The 17707-nt window shown below is 40.7% G+C and overlaps 1 protein-coding gene across 5 annotated transcripts in view; it reads right to left on the bottom strand.

Moving 5' to 3' along the window:
• The window catches only part of ZDHHC1 (zDHHC palmitoyltransferase 1), an 82950-nt gene that overhangs the window by 31385 nt on the left and 33858 nt on the right, over window positions 1–17707 (bottom strand). For all 5 annotated transcript variants that reach the window (XM_082270921.1, XM_082270920.1, XM_082270924.1 and 2 more), the window contains 4 exons: window positions 16259–16477; window positions 12579–12754; window positions 5273–5374; window positions 3362–3486 (listed from right to left, as the gene is read on the bottom strand). In XM_082270921.1, the coding sequence (XP_082127047.1) occupies window positions 3362–3486; window positions 5273–5374; window positions 12579–12754; window positions 16259–16477 (622 nt within the window). The remainder of the gene's footprint in view (window positions 1–3361; window positions 3487–5272; window positions 5375–12578; window positions 12755–16258; window positions 16478–17707) is intronic.

Raw genomic sequence — 17707 nt, 5'->3', positions numbered from 1 at the left:
ACGGACCCCCCCGCGCGTGTGACCAGCGGACCCGATGTCCGCCGGTCACTCGGCGATCGTCGGGGGAGAGGGAGAATGTCAGGCAGCTTGTGTAAACAAGCCACCTGTCATTCTCCTCGCTGTAAAGACACTGATCGCACGGATCTACTATGTAGATCCGTTGATCAGTGTCCTTACAGCTCAAGCCACAGCCAATCACAGTAGAAAGCACGCCCCTAGGGACACACACAGCCCCTCCCTCCCAAATAAAGTTAACCCCTTCACTACCAGTGTATTTTTACAGTAACAGTGCATATGTATAGCACTGATTACTGTAGAAATGTCACTGGTAACCCCAAAAGTGTCAAAAATGTCAGTCAAGGGTCCGATCTGTCCGCCGCAATGTCGCAGTACCGCAAAAAAAAAAAAAAAAAAAATCGCAGATCGCCGCCATTACGCATTAAAAAAAAAAAACAACAAAAATGACAAAAATCTTTCCCTTTGTTAGTAAACACGATAACTTTTGCGCAAACCAATAAAAATACGCTTTTTGCAATTTTTTTTACCAAACATAGGTAGGATAAAACAAATTGGCCGAAAATGTTAAAAAATTTTGATTTTTACATTTTTTTTGGGGAATTTCATATAAAAAAAATGTGAAAAATATTGCTATTTTTGCAAAATTGTCGCTCTTTTTTTGTTTATAGCGCGTGATCAAAAAATCGCACAGGTGATCAAATACCACCAAAAGAAAGCTCTGTTTGTGGGAAAAAAAGGACGTCAAATTCGTTTAGGTACAGCGTCGCACGACAGCGCAATTGTCCGTTAAAATCACGCAGTGCCGAATCGCAAAATACCCCCTGGTCTTTTAGCAGGAAAATCCTCCGGGGCTTAAGTGGTTAATGGCTGTGTGTTGAGTTATTTTCAGGGGACAGCAAATGTACACTGTTATACAAGCTGTACACTCACTACTTTACATCGTAGCAAAGTGTAATTTCTTCAGTGTTGTCACATGGAAAAGATATAATAAAATATTTACAAAAATGTGAGGGGTGTACTCACTTTTGTGAGACAGTGTGTGTGTGTGTGTGTATATATATATATATATATATATATATATATATATATATATATATATATATACATACACACACTGTACACTACTCCTACTGCTTAATCAAAATTGCATTCATTAGTAAATATGTGCATAACATCATGTACATCACATTTTTAAAGTACTGCATTAATGAATCAATAAAAAGTGACGTGTTGCATCCAAACAATAAAAGTGTCCAATGCTTCAAATACTATTCTTTAAAGAGTCCAGTGCATTAAAATTATTTTAAAGTGTCCCTGTAATCTTTGTATGTGACCAATATATTTAGTCAATATTGCACTGCTTTACCAAGAAATTCACACACTACTTTGTGTTTCACACCACTTGTGTGCCAACACCTCCACCTTTAAAAACTCACCAGATAATATTGACATCTTTTTTTTTTTTATATATACAAAAAGTAGTTCTAACAGCGTTTTTCCCCTCGGGGTAGCTTTGCCCCCACTCCACCAGCTCACTTCACAGGTCTCATCCCAAATAAGCCTCATGCCAGACAGGTATTACCATAGAAGAAAGGAAAGGCCTTCTCTGCTGCCAGTTCTTGCAAGGTCTCCTCTCTACTTCCCTCCAACTCCTATGTCACTTTATTGATTTTCTTAATGCAATATGACACTTTTGATGTATTACCATTATTTATTGATGCATTGAATTTTATCTAAGTAGGAGGTAGTGTACAGAGCTGTATATATAGTAACTGACTGGAACACCCAGAGGTGTTTGCTATAGCTGCTGAAATAGTAAATTTGACATCCAGCGCAGGTTAGGCAAGATTGATTAATCGCTTTTATTTATCTTGAGATGTTGAACATATTCTATAAAAATAGAAAATCAAATCTGCACACTATTCATACTATTAAATTCCCTCTACTTAAAGAAGAACTGCGGCATCCCATTTAAAAAACATGTGCTTCTGCACTTACTTAAAAAGTGCGTATGTATTGTACTCACAGTCTTTTTTTAGTTCCCCATAAAGTTCCACTAATACCTGCAGAGCCTGCCGAGGAACTCTACATAATGCAGCTTCCTATATAAGTTGCCACTCATTTAAACTGTTCCTGTATGCACTACAGAGGGATAAAAAAAAAAAAAAAAACACTGCAGGGGTCGTGGTTATTAGCAATGTTGCTGCTGATTCTAAATGATAAGCCTGTAGCTTATCATTTAGCACCTGGGCACACCTAGTCCTTCCCACTGCTTTCTGGATTGACAGCATGGTCTTTGTTGCTGAAGACCTTATACTGTGAGCTGCAGCGTCTGGGAGGGGAAGTGTGTGAGACACAAATGAAGGAGGTTTTTGGCTCAGTCAGTGAAAGCAAAGGACGCTTTTTGTTTGCAGCAATGGGAGGCCATCTGGCAGCTGGGAAACAAAGTGTGGGAGAACACACAGACTTGAGCAACCATCGGTGCTGTGTTTACAACTTTTCTCAATCACTTGCCATGTGAATGAGGAGGCTGCCATGGTGACTGACACTGAGTGGAGGGAGTGCACTCCTCAGTGCATACATTGGATCATGTGGCCCCGTCAGAGAATTAGGGGCACAGTCTGCTGGAAGCTGCTAACCTCATGGACAGGAAGGCAGCATCCAGCAAAATTTCTAGGCACATATTGAAGGAATGGCCAGTTGGGCAACTGAAATCTAATATACTGTACCAAGACAATATGCAAGGGAAAAACAATAGCAATGTTGAAAATGGAACAAACAAAAAGGGGACAGGGTCTCCTAAATGGACTGTGTGTGCATTCTCTGCTAGTTGCAGTGCCCAAACATTAGTGTCATGTACACTTGAAATAATTTTCAGGTTCTCGGGGGAACCCCTGCTAAAAAAAGATTAATGCCTACAGCTCATGATAAATAAGCACGATTTATACATCAAAGAAGGTTTTAAATATAAGAATACATAAGGTGGAGTACTTAGCGTCTACTCTAAAATTAGTGGTCAGTTTAAAAGTAGTGGAAAATTACCCCCTTGTATTGGTGATTAGTGAAGGTTGGAGATAAATCCACCATTGCCCAAAGCTCAGGGAACCCCTAACAACCTCAGGATAAACCCTAGGGTTCCAAGTAACCCTTGGTTGAGAAATGCTGCACTAAGTAATGAAGCCAGAATCAGGACAACGGGCCATGGGGACTGAAGCTTTAAAAATAAATCAGCCACAGCAGCTCCCCTAATTTCTATTCTTACAGATTTACCCAAAAGTTTCTTTAGTTCCCTTGCCACAAATATAGAATGAATAAAGACATTACATAAAAATTAAAATTGTACCTTCAAAACTTTGGTCACTCCTCAACACGGACGGATCGACAAAGTATTCAAGAAACACAAAGGATGAAATGGAACTCAGCAACACGGTGCCAAGAAATGCAGATACAAGACAGTTAAAAAACAGCCTAAAAAAGAAATAAAATACATCTTCAATAAATACATTGTATTGAAACTAATGAGAACATTACATTACAGAGACACCCTATAATAAAGTACAAAATTCCAAGCAGCTGTAGTGGGGTCCATTCTTTAAAATATTGTTCTGCATTTTAGTGCTTGGTTGTAGTCCCCATATAAAGCCACACATCCTCCTCTCCAAATAGTTCGTTTTCTACCAATTACAAACCAATTAGTTATTTTCTACCAATAAATGCCTGAAATCTGCCTGAACTCTTCTTCCTTAAACCCCAAAGCATGAAACTTGCTGGAGAAAGCACGGAAACAGTTGATGTTAATTTGTTTTACTTCATATCATCGGTCATTCATTCTAGCAATAGCATATTCCCTGTATTTAGTTATCTACCCCATTCACAATGTCAGCTGGTGTGCAAGAAATTGTGTATATTAAATATATTGGAAGATTATAGGTACTTACAGCACTATTTGAAATAAATATGACTTAGAAAAAAATAGTTTTACTACTAATTTTATACAATGCTTTTATTAAATGTTATATAAAAAAAAAAAAATAAGAGTTTAATTTTTTTAATTGAGTTTGTTTTATGTAATACAACCTATTATTCCTAATATTAGTGGCTTCATCTGTCACAGACACTTGTCAAGAGTGATAACATTGCTCTTTTCGCTTCCTTACAAGAAGCTGTACTATCAGTTCCCACAACGAAAAGCGCCCTATGAATGGAGAAGGTTGAACTTTCGTTCGTCCATCTGTCCTTCATTCATAGAGTGCTTTTCATTGTACAACCTAGTAGTATAGCTTCAATGAATGGAGCAGAAAGGGCGGGCATCGTTGGCACTTTTGACGAGTACCTCTGACAAAAAAAAAAAAACTAAAAACGTCAGATTTCTGTTAACGTTTATTCAGAGATTATAAAAGTAGACTAAGGGCCCTTTCACACGGGCACTCCGTATGTCCGCAAATCATCCTATTTTTTTGCGGATGATTTACGGACATAATGTATGTCAATGGTATTGCGGATGTCAGCGGATGACCATCCGCTGACATCCGATTTTCTTCCTTTCAGTTCTGTTCCATTTTTTGGAACGGAACAGAACCCTAATTTTCCTCCGTTAAAAAAAACGGAAAAGAAGCAAAATCGGATGTCAGCGGTGTCATCTGCTGACATCCGCAATGCCCATAGACTAACATTATGTCCATATATCATCCGCAAACGGATGAGATGATATGCGGACATACGGAGCAAGTGTATCCGCTCCGTGAAAAAAAAAAAAGGACCGGAGCGGAGCCGAAAAACTGAACGGCCGTGTGAAAGAGGCCAAAGATTACAAGTGCCATTACACATAGCATCACACACCATTTCCTTTTCATAACAAAATAAAAGGTTACATTTATAAGGATAATACCATTCCCAGTATACAAAATGAGAAACAAGAGAAATATGCTAACTAAAAATACTGGTCAAAGATTTTTTTCCCACCTGGTCAACCTCAGCATATTAAGTAAAAGCTTGTTACCCATCTACATCAAACAGGCTTATCGCTATGGTAGGGTTAGAAGATGTAAGGCGTAGGGCAGCCATGTGCAAACCCCGGGTAGCTCAGCCACTCCGGGTAGCTCATCGATCTATAAATGTCAGATTTAATAAAAATCTACAGTCAAACAGGACTATACATACATGCAAGCCGAGGGCTGTGTGAATTTAAATAGTTCACTAAGCATGTATAAAAAATATAAAATGTATGCATGCGTATATGTATTGGGGCACTTACCAGTAATTTTTGCCGCCCACACAGTTATTCAGCCATTTGCAGTGATGGTCAAAATTACTGACACACTTATTGCATAAACTGCAGTGTTTGGATTTGGCACCCCTGTGAAGATAAAATAGGTGTTAATGTTTGCATAGTACAGGTAGCAGTGCAATGGCAGTAAGAATGGGACTACACTAATAATGCATGGACATAAAAATGAAGCAGCACTGGAAAACAAAACAAAACATCCCTCTACATCTACACAGTCACACAGAGAACAATGCTTATCATATACACTAACAAAAATTTGAGAAGAACAATCCTGTTACTCATGCTGATCTCAACACTAACCTAACCTAAAATAATTTTGAGCGAACATTTTTAGATCTTCAACTAATTATCTTCTTACTTAGCTGTCACACACTTTGACCATGCACAAGATATTTTTAGAAAGACTTGACAAAGATTTGCAGTTTTAAAAAAAAAAAAATTAAAAAGATAAAGAGTTTTATTTTATGCTACTTATAAAATGTATGGTTTAGATTGATATTGCCCTGCAATCTCAAAGCTACCTACACTGGAGAACAAATGCTTTTATTAACAACAATTGGAAGAATATTTCCACCAGTATCTGAATTTAGTCAATAATTGTAAATAATAAATTAAATAATAAGATGTCATTCAGATTTGCCAAAAAGCGATCAGCTACGATATGTTACCATTTTATAACTGAACAAACGTGGTAGATTTTAGTAAAGCAGGCCATACACGATGCAAATTTAGTCCGAAAATCGAAATTGCCAGTGAATTCCAACGATTTTCGTATCGTTAGTGTGGTATGTGCAACATGCGATTTTCGTACGACAGCAAAAATTCACATATGCAACATGTTGGCTTTTTCAGAGAAAATTGTCCAAATTTCGTATCATTAGTGGCTGAGTCGTGCGATTCCACAGAACAACACACAACCGCGCATGATTCAGAAAAGATCGACCCAGAAGGAAAATAAAAAGAACAACAACAAGAACAAGTGTTCATCAGAAAAAACATAATACATCAAATATTATAGGTTACAGCAAACTCTGCTGAGAGGCTGTGATGAATGATTGTTCTGTTCGCAGATGCCGCGACCCGATTTTTAACTGTAGGGGGAGTGCCCAGTGGAGGTGTGCTTAAAGCAGAGTTCCGGGCACAAAATCAATCTTTTTTTTTGTGCCGTCCGCTTGTTCTTCACCTGAAACAGAATTGGATAGTTAGGTTTTTTTTTTTTTGTACTCACCTTGTAATTGTAGATCGAATATACTCACCTATTCTTCACTTCCTCCCTCTGCGCCGCGGCTCCGCCGTCACTTCCTGGCTTGCAATGATTCCTGGGAGCTGAATGTCATCGCTCCCAGGAATCAATGCAATGGCACCGGCCCCGATCGTCACTTCCGGGGCGACGCCCAGAAGCTGTGGAGGAATGCGGCGCCGCAACGGAAGTGACGAGAGGGGCCGGTGCAGGAGCATTCTGGGAGAAGAGGACGCGGAAGAAGACGCGGAAGAGGATCACGCCGGCTTCAGCTGCCCACAAGAGAGATGGCAACGCTGTGGAAGAAATTTTATAAGTGAGTATTTCTTCTTGCAGGTAAGTGCGAACCGGGACAGATCAGAGGCTAGCCATTGTGGAATGTACTAGCCCTGGCTGTCCCGGGGGTATGTTCACTGAAAAAATGTTTCTGTGCCCGGAACTCCGCTTTAAAAGGTCAAGACAACAGTGCATCACTTCCTATACTGGCAGAAGAAATTAGTGTTTGGTCGTACGATTTTCGGATCACATTGATGGTACACTCGCATGATGTACACAAGTGCCGCTTGCGTTTATCGCACGATAAATTGTTCAGAATTTGCATCGTGTATGGCCTGCTTTAGGCCCCTTTCACAAATGCGGACTGTTCATTTCATCAGTTGAGTCACGTCAAAATGGATGAAGTATTCATCCATTTTTCATCATTGATCATCAGTTTTTCATCCATTTTTCATCAGTGATCATCAGTTTTTCATCCATTTTTATCCGTTTTTTTATCAATGATCATCAGTTTTCATCCGTTTTCATCAGGGATCATCAGTTTTTTTTTTTTACATCCACTACCAATGCAAGAACGGATGAAAAACTGACTATTCATCAGTTTACATCCATTTTTCATCCGATCCATTTTTTTTTAAACGAAAGAAAAATAGAGCTTTGATCAGTTTCAAAAAACGGATGCAGATGTGAAGTGATGTAAATGGATGACCATCCATTTACATCCATTTTTCCATAGAGATGCATTGATGTCCATTTTTCATCCGTCAGCGGATGGATGAAAAACAGACAAACGGACAGCATGTGTAAAAGGGGCCTAAAAATAGGGCTTTTATCCGTTCAAAAAAAACAGATGTTGACGGATGCGGATGAAAACAAATGTAAATGAATGAAAGGGGCCTAAGGCAGCGTTCTAGGGTTTTTAACAGTTTCCGGCTGACTTCAGCTATTAAAAGTAAACGTATTTCATTGTTGTTTCTATATCCAAACGGTTAAAGATGATCAAACAGATGATTAAATGGAATCTTTCTCTACAGACGTCAATCTCTAAATTGTCCCTGGGACATCTCTGCTCTTCAATATTCTTAATTACTCCTGTATATAAAACACAGGTTCAAAACAAATCCTCAAAGAGCAGAGGAGAGATAAGCCATTCTCCCTGCTGACTGTTATAGAAATTGCCCTGCAAGCATTGTGCACCTGCACCCCATTCTAATTCACAAGCCTCACGAGTCCTTCAGAACTTCCCTGCAGGGTGTATCTCTGTTGGGTAAATTTCAGCAATCAGCATGTGCATCTGTGCAGAAAGCATAGTGATTACATAACTGCACTGTAAGCAGGATAATGCAATGTAAACAAATACATCACCGCTTACGGCAGGGACAATTGGCATGCCAGTGAACAATAGCACACCATAGTCATAAAGGGGGTTATTAACTAAACTGGAGAGTGTTAAATCTGGTGCAGCTCTGCATAGAAATCAATAGGCTTTCTTGTTTTCTTGACAAAGCTTACCTGAACAAGCTGAAGTTAGAATACGATTGGTTACTATGCACAGCTGCATCAGATTCTGAGTGCTCCAGTTGTAGTAAATCATCCTCACCGTTTGTTTTTAATCTTTGCACTCATAGTTGTACTGTTAAAGGAGAAGTATAGACGAAGCTTGTTTGGCTGTACTTCTCCTGTGGATCACAGGAGTGCAGTTCATTCTGCACTCATGTAACCCGTTTTCAGCAGACAGCGGGCTTACGTCTGCTGACGTCACAGAGTCGGTTCAGGCTCGGGAAAGATTTCCACCATATGGTCGGGATCCGCCCACATGCCTAGACCAGCAAACTGGCTTGGCAAGCTGCTGAGAGCCTACACCGGCAGGTCCTGCCCCCCTCCACAGCACAGCACTCCAGTGAGCATGGGGGGCAAGAAGCTGTGAGAACCGAATGATCAGCACTGTTTGATCGCTCAGTTGTCAGTGTTCGAACCAGCGGGGGACAGATGCAGCATCAGGCCAATGCCGCATAAAGCTAGGTTGGTATGAATAGGAAAAAAAAAAACGATTTCCATACTTATACGGTAGACTTATTATTTTTATATTACCTGATGCACATACAAAACATGTTTATATTTTGACCTCAGATCAGCCCTAGTGCATGTCTCTTCAGATTTCAGATCAGCCCTAATTTATGCACCTTCTGACCTCTTATCAGCCCCAATGGGTACGCCTTTAGCTCTCAAATCAGCTCTAAATCATTTAGCTTCAGACTGATCTAAAGTCTCAATGCATGAGCCTCAGACCTTTCCTAACTCATACACATTTATCAATATTCATGTGCCTTCATTCCTCAGATTAGTCCCAATGCATGCACCTTCAGATCTCAGACAAGCCTATGTAAATATTCAAGTTTAGGCTAAATACATTTAGGAAACCACAAACAACTGTCTCCCCTCTATCATCACTGGGCTCCCCTTGCACTGATAATTCTCCCCTCACTTCCATTCTTTAGCTTTCACACTTTCACAGCCATCCAGCTGCTCCCTGGTTGCCATCGTGATGCCCATTAACATGCTTGGGTGATCTCCAGGAGGTTCAGTGCCATTAGCGGATTCTGCTTTGTCACCTGACAGGAGGAAGCTCCCAAAGTGAAGCAGCTAATGGCAGTAAGTGCCGCTTAAAAAGCACTGCAAGCCACCAGGGAATGCATGCCAGGGTTTGCTCAGAGAAAGGCCTCATGCACTAGACTAATTTTACAGCTGCTGTTTTTGGCTTCTGGCATTTTTTTTTCTACAGACAGTAAACTCCCCAGCATGTTATCCTATGTGTCAATGCACACGTAAGCTGTTATCAGTGTTTTTTGGCTGGGGCTTTTTCTGGCTGAAAAAAATCCCCAGAACTAGTGGGTTTGAAGATGAGTTTTTGAGCTGTAAAAATGCTCTAATGCCGATAAACACGGTAAAATGCAGATAACAAGCGTTTTTAAACCTATGGCTTGTGTCTTCTTGCTAAAAACGCTAACGCTAAAAGCTGCAGAAAAACACGGCAAAGCACTAATGCAAAAAAGCGAAAAAAAAACCACGTTTTTAACACGGCAACGCTACTGGCATTTTTCTATCTTTCAGTGTGCATGAGGCTGAAAGCTTTATAACAGTGATCTTTAGCCACTCATTCTATTATACCTGCCAGACTGGAGACTTATTATTGCTGGTCCATGATCACCCAGCTGGGCAAACTTCCAGATTTAAAAATGAAATGTATTATTAAGTGTATTTCACCATTTTACTAAAAGTAGTTCTAAAGTTAAAAAGTTTTACCCAAATGCATTCCCTGCATTAGAGTAAAAAAATTATTACATCTTGTCATGTTCCCCTACCTCCCTAAATACTAACCTGAGTCTTCAACTGATCCAGCGGTTTGCAAGGCTGCCCCCTCTTCTCTCGCCTCTCCCTCTACTCACAGGGGCTGAGTAATTTAAATGCTGTGAGGAGGGAACGGGAGGCAGCCGAGCTGTACGGTAATGTAGTTAATAAATGAAATGTTCCACTTCTACTAAGCCATGCCAAGCAACAAATAAGCCACTAATGTTATCCAGTAAACATATGGCGCTTTTCCACTGCATGGAACCGAACGGTTCGGCTCGCTTTTGTGCTTTTCCACTGCTGGTACCGCATGGTACGGTGTAGGAACGGTTCGGTACAGTACGGTACGGCAGCGCTTTTCCACTGCATGGAACCCAACGGTACGGCACTCTAAAACAGTACCACCTCGATTGTGGTTCCAAGAGGTACCATACCGGTACCATATCCCACAATCCTTTGCATGCAGTCACTACTAGCGACTGATTGGTCAGAGAATCGTTGTTATCCCACCCACTTAACTTTAGTACTACTTTAGTGGAAAAGCAAACCATACCAAACCGTACCGAACCGTTCCAACACCGTACCATGCGGTACCAGCAGGGGAAAAGCAAACCGGGCCAAGCAGGGCCGCGTACAGCCGAGCCGGTACTTGCAGTGGAAAAGTGCCAATAGCAACTGGTATATTTTCACCAAGCTCCTGCTGTGCAACTTCATTTTTTACCGGCTTCCTGTATCACCATCGCTTGTATGAAATAGGAGGTGGTCTAGGTATAGAAGTGATTTGGATTTCTTACAAGAAAGTTTTGGTTCTGGAGTAAGTGGAGCATGCTACGACAGAGGGATCTACTGTGGCTGCTCTTAGGAGAAACTGTCACAAGAACAGATCCTTCACAAGGTCATTATAGTTGATGGTAGGTGAGCAGTGCAGCAAAAAGTTGTAACTAGTTAAAAGTTTTTAGTTTTTTGGGGCACTCCTCTTATCAATTAAACTCCAACTTTCAGAGCAGGTTTGAATCGGATTGGTGGAAGAAGAAGAAACTAAGGCCAGCCATACATGGGTCAAATTCCATAATACTTTTCTTAACTAACTTTACTAAGAATTTTCATTTGGATTTTACACCATTAGTTTGCCGCAGTAACAGCCGATTTGTGGCCATTGAATTTGAAATCTTTTAAAAAATTAACGATTTTCTAATCAATGATGGGAGAATTGTGCGAGAAATATAATCGAAAAAGAAATGAGCATGAACGCAAAATAGGAAATTTCCTGGAATAAAAAGAAGATTCCAGGCCATGCCATTTTTTTTCTGGAGCCACATGAGGTGAAATTGTTGGCTTGGTTGGTCAAATGTTGAAATCAATGGTGGCACCATCAGATCACAAAACACAAAAAATTTCTAGTTTTCTAAAGAAAATGAGTTCGGAATTTGACCAATGTATGGCCTGCATAAGAAACTTCTTATTGCTGGCATATTTTCTAATTTCAGTTGGAAGCCACTGAAAACTTCTGCTGCAAATTTACAAAACCTGGGGATGTAAACGGATTTGTCATGTATTGCTTCTCTTTGCAAGGATCCCGAAGTAAGCCTCCATTCACACCTGAGCGTATTGTTTTCAGGCGTTTTTTGCAGGTGTTTGGAGGCAGGCATTGACATCTAACAAAAACGCTTGTAATCTGCCAAAAAGGAGGCTCATGTACTTTTTTGAGCTTCAGGCGACAAAACGCTCAGATGTGAACAGGGGCCATTGAAATGAATAGGATTGGGCGTGTTGGGCATTTTGAGACTTTAGAGAGGAGCAATTTACCAGCTGAAAAACGCTCAGGTGTGAACAGGACCTAAATGGAAGTTGGCAGTGTGGTATTGTAGTGTACATTCTACTGGAAATACTCATGACACATTTAGCACTGAAGGTAATGCCTGTGGTCACCCAAAGATCCTAAACCTACACCCTAACAAAACATAAGGTTATCCAGTTTTCCAATTGGCAAGGCTTACATAGAATACAGTTTACAAATGGAAAAGCCTTTGTTCATAAACATGGTCTCTTTCAATAATGAAGTTAATTTTGGTTGCTCATTAGGACACAATTTGACTTTAAAAGATTCTTCTTATGTTGAAAAAAGAAAAACTTGGTATGGTGACTGGTTGCTCTAGTAACACAGGCAAGGTTTTCAGATGCTGTGGTAAATCAGTTTAGTTGTTTTCTGAGATTATCCACTGTGAGCTTCTATATCCATTTATCAAGAACCACTGATAAAATCGTTAGACATATAAACAAAATCTATGAGTTCATTTATTACCATATTTATTATTTCAATATGTTCTTATTGTCTCATCATCAGATTTCCCAGAACTAAGTTTGCTCCATATAACAGACAATGAAACAGACACAGAAATCTCTACTTACACATCCACCTCACAGATGTAACAATGCATGTTTTCAATGACATGAGCATGTTTGGTCCTATCGAACACAGGCAGTGGGCCAGGAGAGTTCTTGGCGCGTACATTCTCATCTGCTGGATCAACCGTTACCGCCAAAAAATGGACGACGAGGTGTAATGCAAACAGCACACCTATACACTGCATAAGGGGGTTAAGAAACAATAACAGAAAATACAGAAGAAATGGTGTTTTCATAATTTTGCCAACAGAGAAAAAGGTGCAGATGATGGCACCAAAAACGCACGTGGTTTTAACCACGATTTTGCAAAAATTCTACCGTGATTTTACTGTGCTTATGGTGTGTTTTTCATAGGTCATGTGACTCAAAAACCACATTAAAAATGTAACGTTCTTGCTGCGTTTTCAATGCTTTTCAATGGGGTATTTTTTTTTTTTTTTTTAACGGACCAAAAATGCAGCAAGCAGGATTTTTAACACCACAACGGAAGCAGTACAGACCAGTGTGTGAAGACATACATAGAACTTAAAGGGATGCATTTGTCTTGAGCTTTTGTTGCGCTAAAAAGGTACTGATAATGACCGGAAAAATATCATGTTTTATAAATGAATATGAATTTAATTAAAAAGTCGGATATAATAACATTTTATATGAATATATATATATATATATATATATATATATATATATATATATATATATATATATATATATATATTTTTTTTTTTTTTTTTTAACTGTCATTTTTGATTTCTTCTAAGGGCATGTTAAATTTTCGGTTCCAAAATGTCCATTCAGTGCACCTCTATCCACTGGCCATTCTTGCCATTGGAATAACTGAACACTCAAGTGCTAACTGCCCTTGCTTTTAGGTGTATTCAGTATTTTTCTGTCCAAAAGTTCCTCTCCTGAATGTCCAAGTAATGTTTTTTTTTTTTTTTTTTCAGCCTCCAAACACTCCTTTTCTAATACTCCTGTAAATGCCTATATGTGCATGGCCACACAGGCTAATATACAGATGCATAAATGCCGTAAAAGCAGCATTTTTAGGCTCAGTGAGTATAAAGCCTTAAATGTAAAGTTGGCCAAACACGCATTACTTTTTCTGTGGGTAGCCCTCTCAGGCAACACCCATCACCCATCTTTTGTTGCTGGGTGATAAATTGTTGGCCAAATTGCAACTGCATCCATTCAGATGCAGGCATTGTTCAGTTATTCAGAATACAATGGTCCTCAGCTGGATATTTATTCATCCTTGCTGTCAGTGTGGATGAAGGAACCTGTTAGACTTCAGCCTGCAGGCTGAATGAAATAAATCTACAAGTGTATGCCCAGCTTCAGAGGTATCAGAATGCTTGTGGTTCTGGTCAGATAACGTGCACAGGATATCCATAATCTTGTTTTTTCGCCTGATATGTTTCGGCGACCAAAATTTTGGTGCTTCTCTACCAATGGAATCAGTTAATGACCAAACATTTAGCGTGCATGAAGCTCTAAGAGTACACCATTGCAGAGGTGTAACTAGAACCTTCAGGGCCCCGGTGCAAGAAACCATGAAGGGCCCCCCCGGACCCCTGGCCGGGGCCCTTCCCTTCAAGCCTGGGGGGAGCACAGTGGGGGGGGGGGACCAGGGGAGCACACAGGGGCCCAGAGACAGCAGAACACAAGTGAACTGGATAGGAGGAGTGGCAGGGGCAGCATACAGAGGAACCAATCTCCTCCATTTTCTCCTGCAGCTACAGGAGAAAAAAGGAGGACAGTGATTACTCTACATGCTGCCCCCGCCGCCCCTCCTATCCAGGTGTGCAGGGGAGCCACACAGGCCCCCTTGACCATGGGGCCCGGTAGCAATCGCAACCCCTGCAACCCCTGTAGTTACGCCCCTGCACCATTGATCCTTTGTATGGCCACATCTTGTTATCAGCATGAACGTTATTGCAGATAACAACTTTAGTCTTCTATGGGTTTTGTGAAGTGCAGTATCCCCAGGATTCTTTAGGGCAGGCCATACATTATGCAATATTCTTTTCTTCAACCATGGGTTAAAGGGAAAAAAAATGCCCAATTGACTGTATTGATGGTGATATCCCTCCCACTGCACCATTATATTCTGACAGCAGGAGATTTCCCAGTTGTCATTATACAATGGTCATTGCCTGCAGCCATAGCTTGAACAAAAAAAAAAACCCCAACAGGCTGGTTGTACAGAAGTCGGTCGAAAGACCCCATACATGGATCTAAATTCATCCAGTTCCTGCTGACCTGGGTACATTTTGATCTGCCTATGGCTGGCTTTAGATATTAAGGCATATTTTTCAAGCAGCCTATGCCTTTAGAAATAATCTCTTTTGTGTCTAATGTTAAGTGCATGAATACTAAGCTATGTGTAAATACTGTATAACATGTACAGGCATTTATAACCTTTCACAGAGGCAGTGAAAGTCTACTGAAGGTGAACATTGTTATCACTACAATAAATTATGCCCATCTCTCCCTACCATTTTGTAATCTCGATACTTCATACTTTGGAGCCAAAATCAATAAAGACCTCAAGAGAATCTAATAATGCAGCCTACAGCAGGCTCGTAGCCTTGAACATTCCTTTAAAAGCAGAAGGGTATCATGAGCAACACTATCATTGTCTTTTGTAGTTGGCCAGTACTAATGGTCACTGTTTATCCAGGGTACCAAAATACATAAAATCATACCATAGTTTTTAGCTTCACTGCAGGGGGCTCAGATAGGCTGGGGCCTACAATGTCAGAATCAGAAGCAACCGTGCTTTACAATTCAGATGTAAAAGTGCACCATAAAGACCTACCTGTCAATATCTCATTCATTTTTATGATGGATTTGTAGGGATGGGGCCTTGGATCCCAGACAAAACAATTTATCAGTAATGAAATTTATCATTTGGTTTGTTACAAGCTATTTCTTATACACTATATTTAAAAAATAGAAACTGAGTTTTCCAACCAGACTAAAAAGCTAATTAATGACACCCCTCACAAATTTCTGCTCTGTATTAGGCCATTTGTATCTATAGAGAAATGTCGCTTCTAAAATCATACTTTTGGTAATTAATAAAAATATTTTATACCCTACATCAATTTAGCGGATAAAAATACATTCTCTTTATTAAAGTGAACCTGTAGCCAGGTGAAGGAGAGCTTGGAGTTAAAGTTTGTAACTACTACTAATGTCTACAGCATAAACTGAAAAACAAACTCAAACTTTCAAATCTCCAGGTTTGTGATTAGGCATGAAGAAGAAACTTAGAGTGATTTAAGTTTTACATTTCAATCTACTGAGTAAAGGTGGCCATAGATGGATTGAAATTCAGCCTGTTCAGCAGGGACTAGTCGAATTTTGATCCATGTATGGCCACTGCAGTTGAACAGAAGTCAATGCCCTATCAGATAAAAGCCTTTCGATCAGCAGCTGCAGCCAGTGGCTGCAGTGCTGATCTGTGTATTCCGACAGACAGAGGGGAAGTCTCCCCCCTGTCAAAATACAATAGCGCAGCAAGACGATTCCCCCATCCACCTCAATTGTGTGGTCCTGCACTGAACCATGTATGGTCAGCTTTAGCCACTAAATGGTATCACTTTATATCCAAACTTTCTGCTTTACTGCAGGTATGGCGACAATAGTTTTGCTTCACATCTCCAATTAAAGGATACCACATAACCAGCAGCCACCCAGTGCCGGGGCAACAGGGGAACAAGGACCCCCAATCCAATGACTGTAAACAGAAGGTATGTGATCCAGGCCACAAATTGTAAAGGGTGCGGAGGCCAACTCCAGCCATTACTTCGGAAATGTTGAAGAGGCTCGACTGTGGTATCCTCACCCGCCTTTCCAGGCACTGTCTTTCCAGATGGCTTCCTGCAGATGGTCATCTATAAAAAGAAAGAAATATTGTTATGCTTTATATAGATAGGCATATATTTATACCTGGTCAGCTGCCAATTCCAAGTGATTTTTACTGCATATAAATTGTTGCAAACAAAGAGGTATTTTAGCAAAAATGAAACCGTGAAGAGGCTTTTGGTCCCTGCCCTCTGGTAGCCCTCTTATAAATCATAGACTAATCATTGTCATAGATGCATACTCCATCCATAGAGAGATCAGGCATGCATAGTGCCATTAAATCTGATAGGCCATGATCACCTTCAGATGGAGCGATAGTTAAGCACAAAAGTATGACTCTCACGCTCATGAAAATCCTCTCAATGCAGGAAATAGGGAAGGTTGAAAAGGAAAGTACCTTTTTTGAACATAATTCCCTTTCAGGTACATAGAGGTAAATCTAAAGAACACATAGCAGCAGGGGAGGGCTGGCAGCCTTAGGCCTAGGGGGCAAGTCCAGTCAAGTGGCCCATTGAACCATCGAATCAGCTCACCATTCATGCCCACCTGGTTTTATAATGGATATTGATGTTATGAATCAAGACAAACATGATGCAATGTGGCAACATAATTAAATGTTAATAGCAACAAAGGAGGTTTACCAAAAAATATATGACATTATGCCAGGGCCTAGGAAGCTCCTGTCAGGCAGAGACCACTATGCCTGACAGGGAAGTGACTGTGTTAGTATTGTGCCGACTGGGTGCAGTAGCGTACTCTACACACTCATACTGCTCCGCTGCAGCTCTGCAAACATAACATTGTGTAGTGGCGACCAGCAGTTGTACTCAGTGTCTGGCAAGGGGAGAGAGAGACCCAAAGCGCCGATCTAAGTGTAGCAGTTTAAAACCTTTAATGTAGGATAAACGCAATATAACCCACAAGAGTGAAGTGGTAACAGGCATCAAGTTATATGTGGAGGTCCTGGGCATTTCACATCCAGGGGGTCCCTTGGAGTCCTTAGCGGAGCTGGTTCTGGTGCAGGGGAGCGGCGGTCTCCTGTGGGGGACAGGAGACAGTCCTGGTCCGTAGCTGCAGTGGGTTGCTGTTCCACGTGTGGAGGGGCCTGAAAAAGGAGCGCATGCTCCACAATGCGTCGCCGATTTTCCTAGGCTTTGCACACCAGGAAGTGACATCACGGCCCCTCCACACGCGGAACAGCAACCTACTGCAGCTACGGACCAGGACTGTCTCCTGTGCCCCACAGGAGACCGCTGCAC

Source organism: Pelophylax lessonae (genome assembly GCF_965119305.1).
Source record: "Pelophylax lessonae genome assembly, chromosome: 10".
Lineage (NCBI taxonomy): Eukaryota > Metazoa > Chordata > Amphibia > Anura > Ranidae > Pelophylax > Pelophylax lessonae.
Note: the sequence above shows the minus strand (reverse complement) of the source record. Positions and strands in the feature narration are given on the sequence as shown.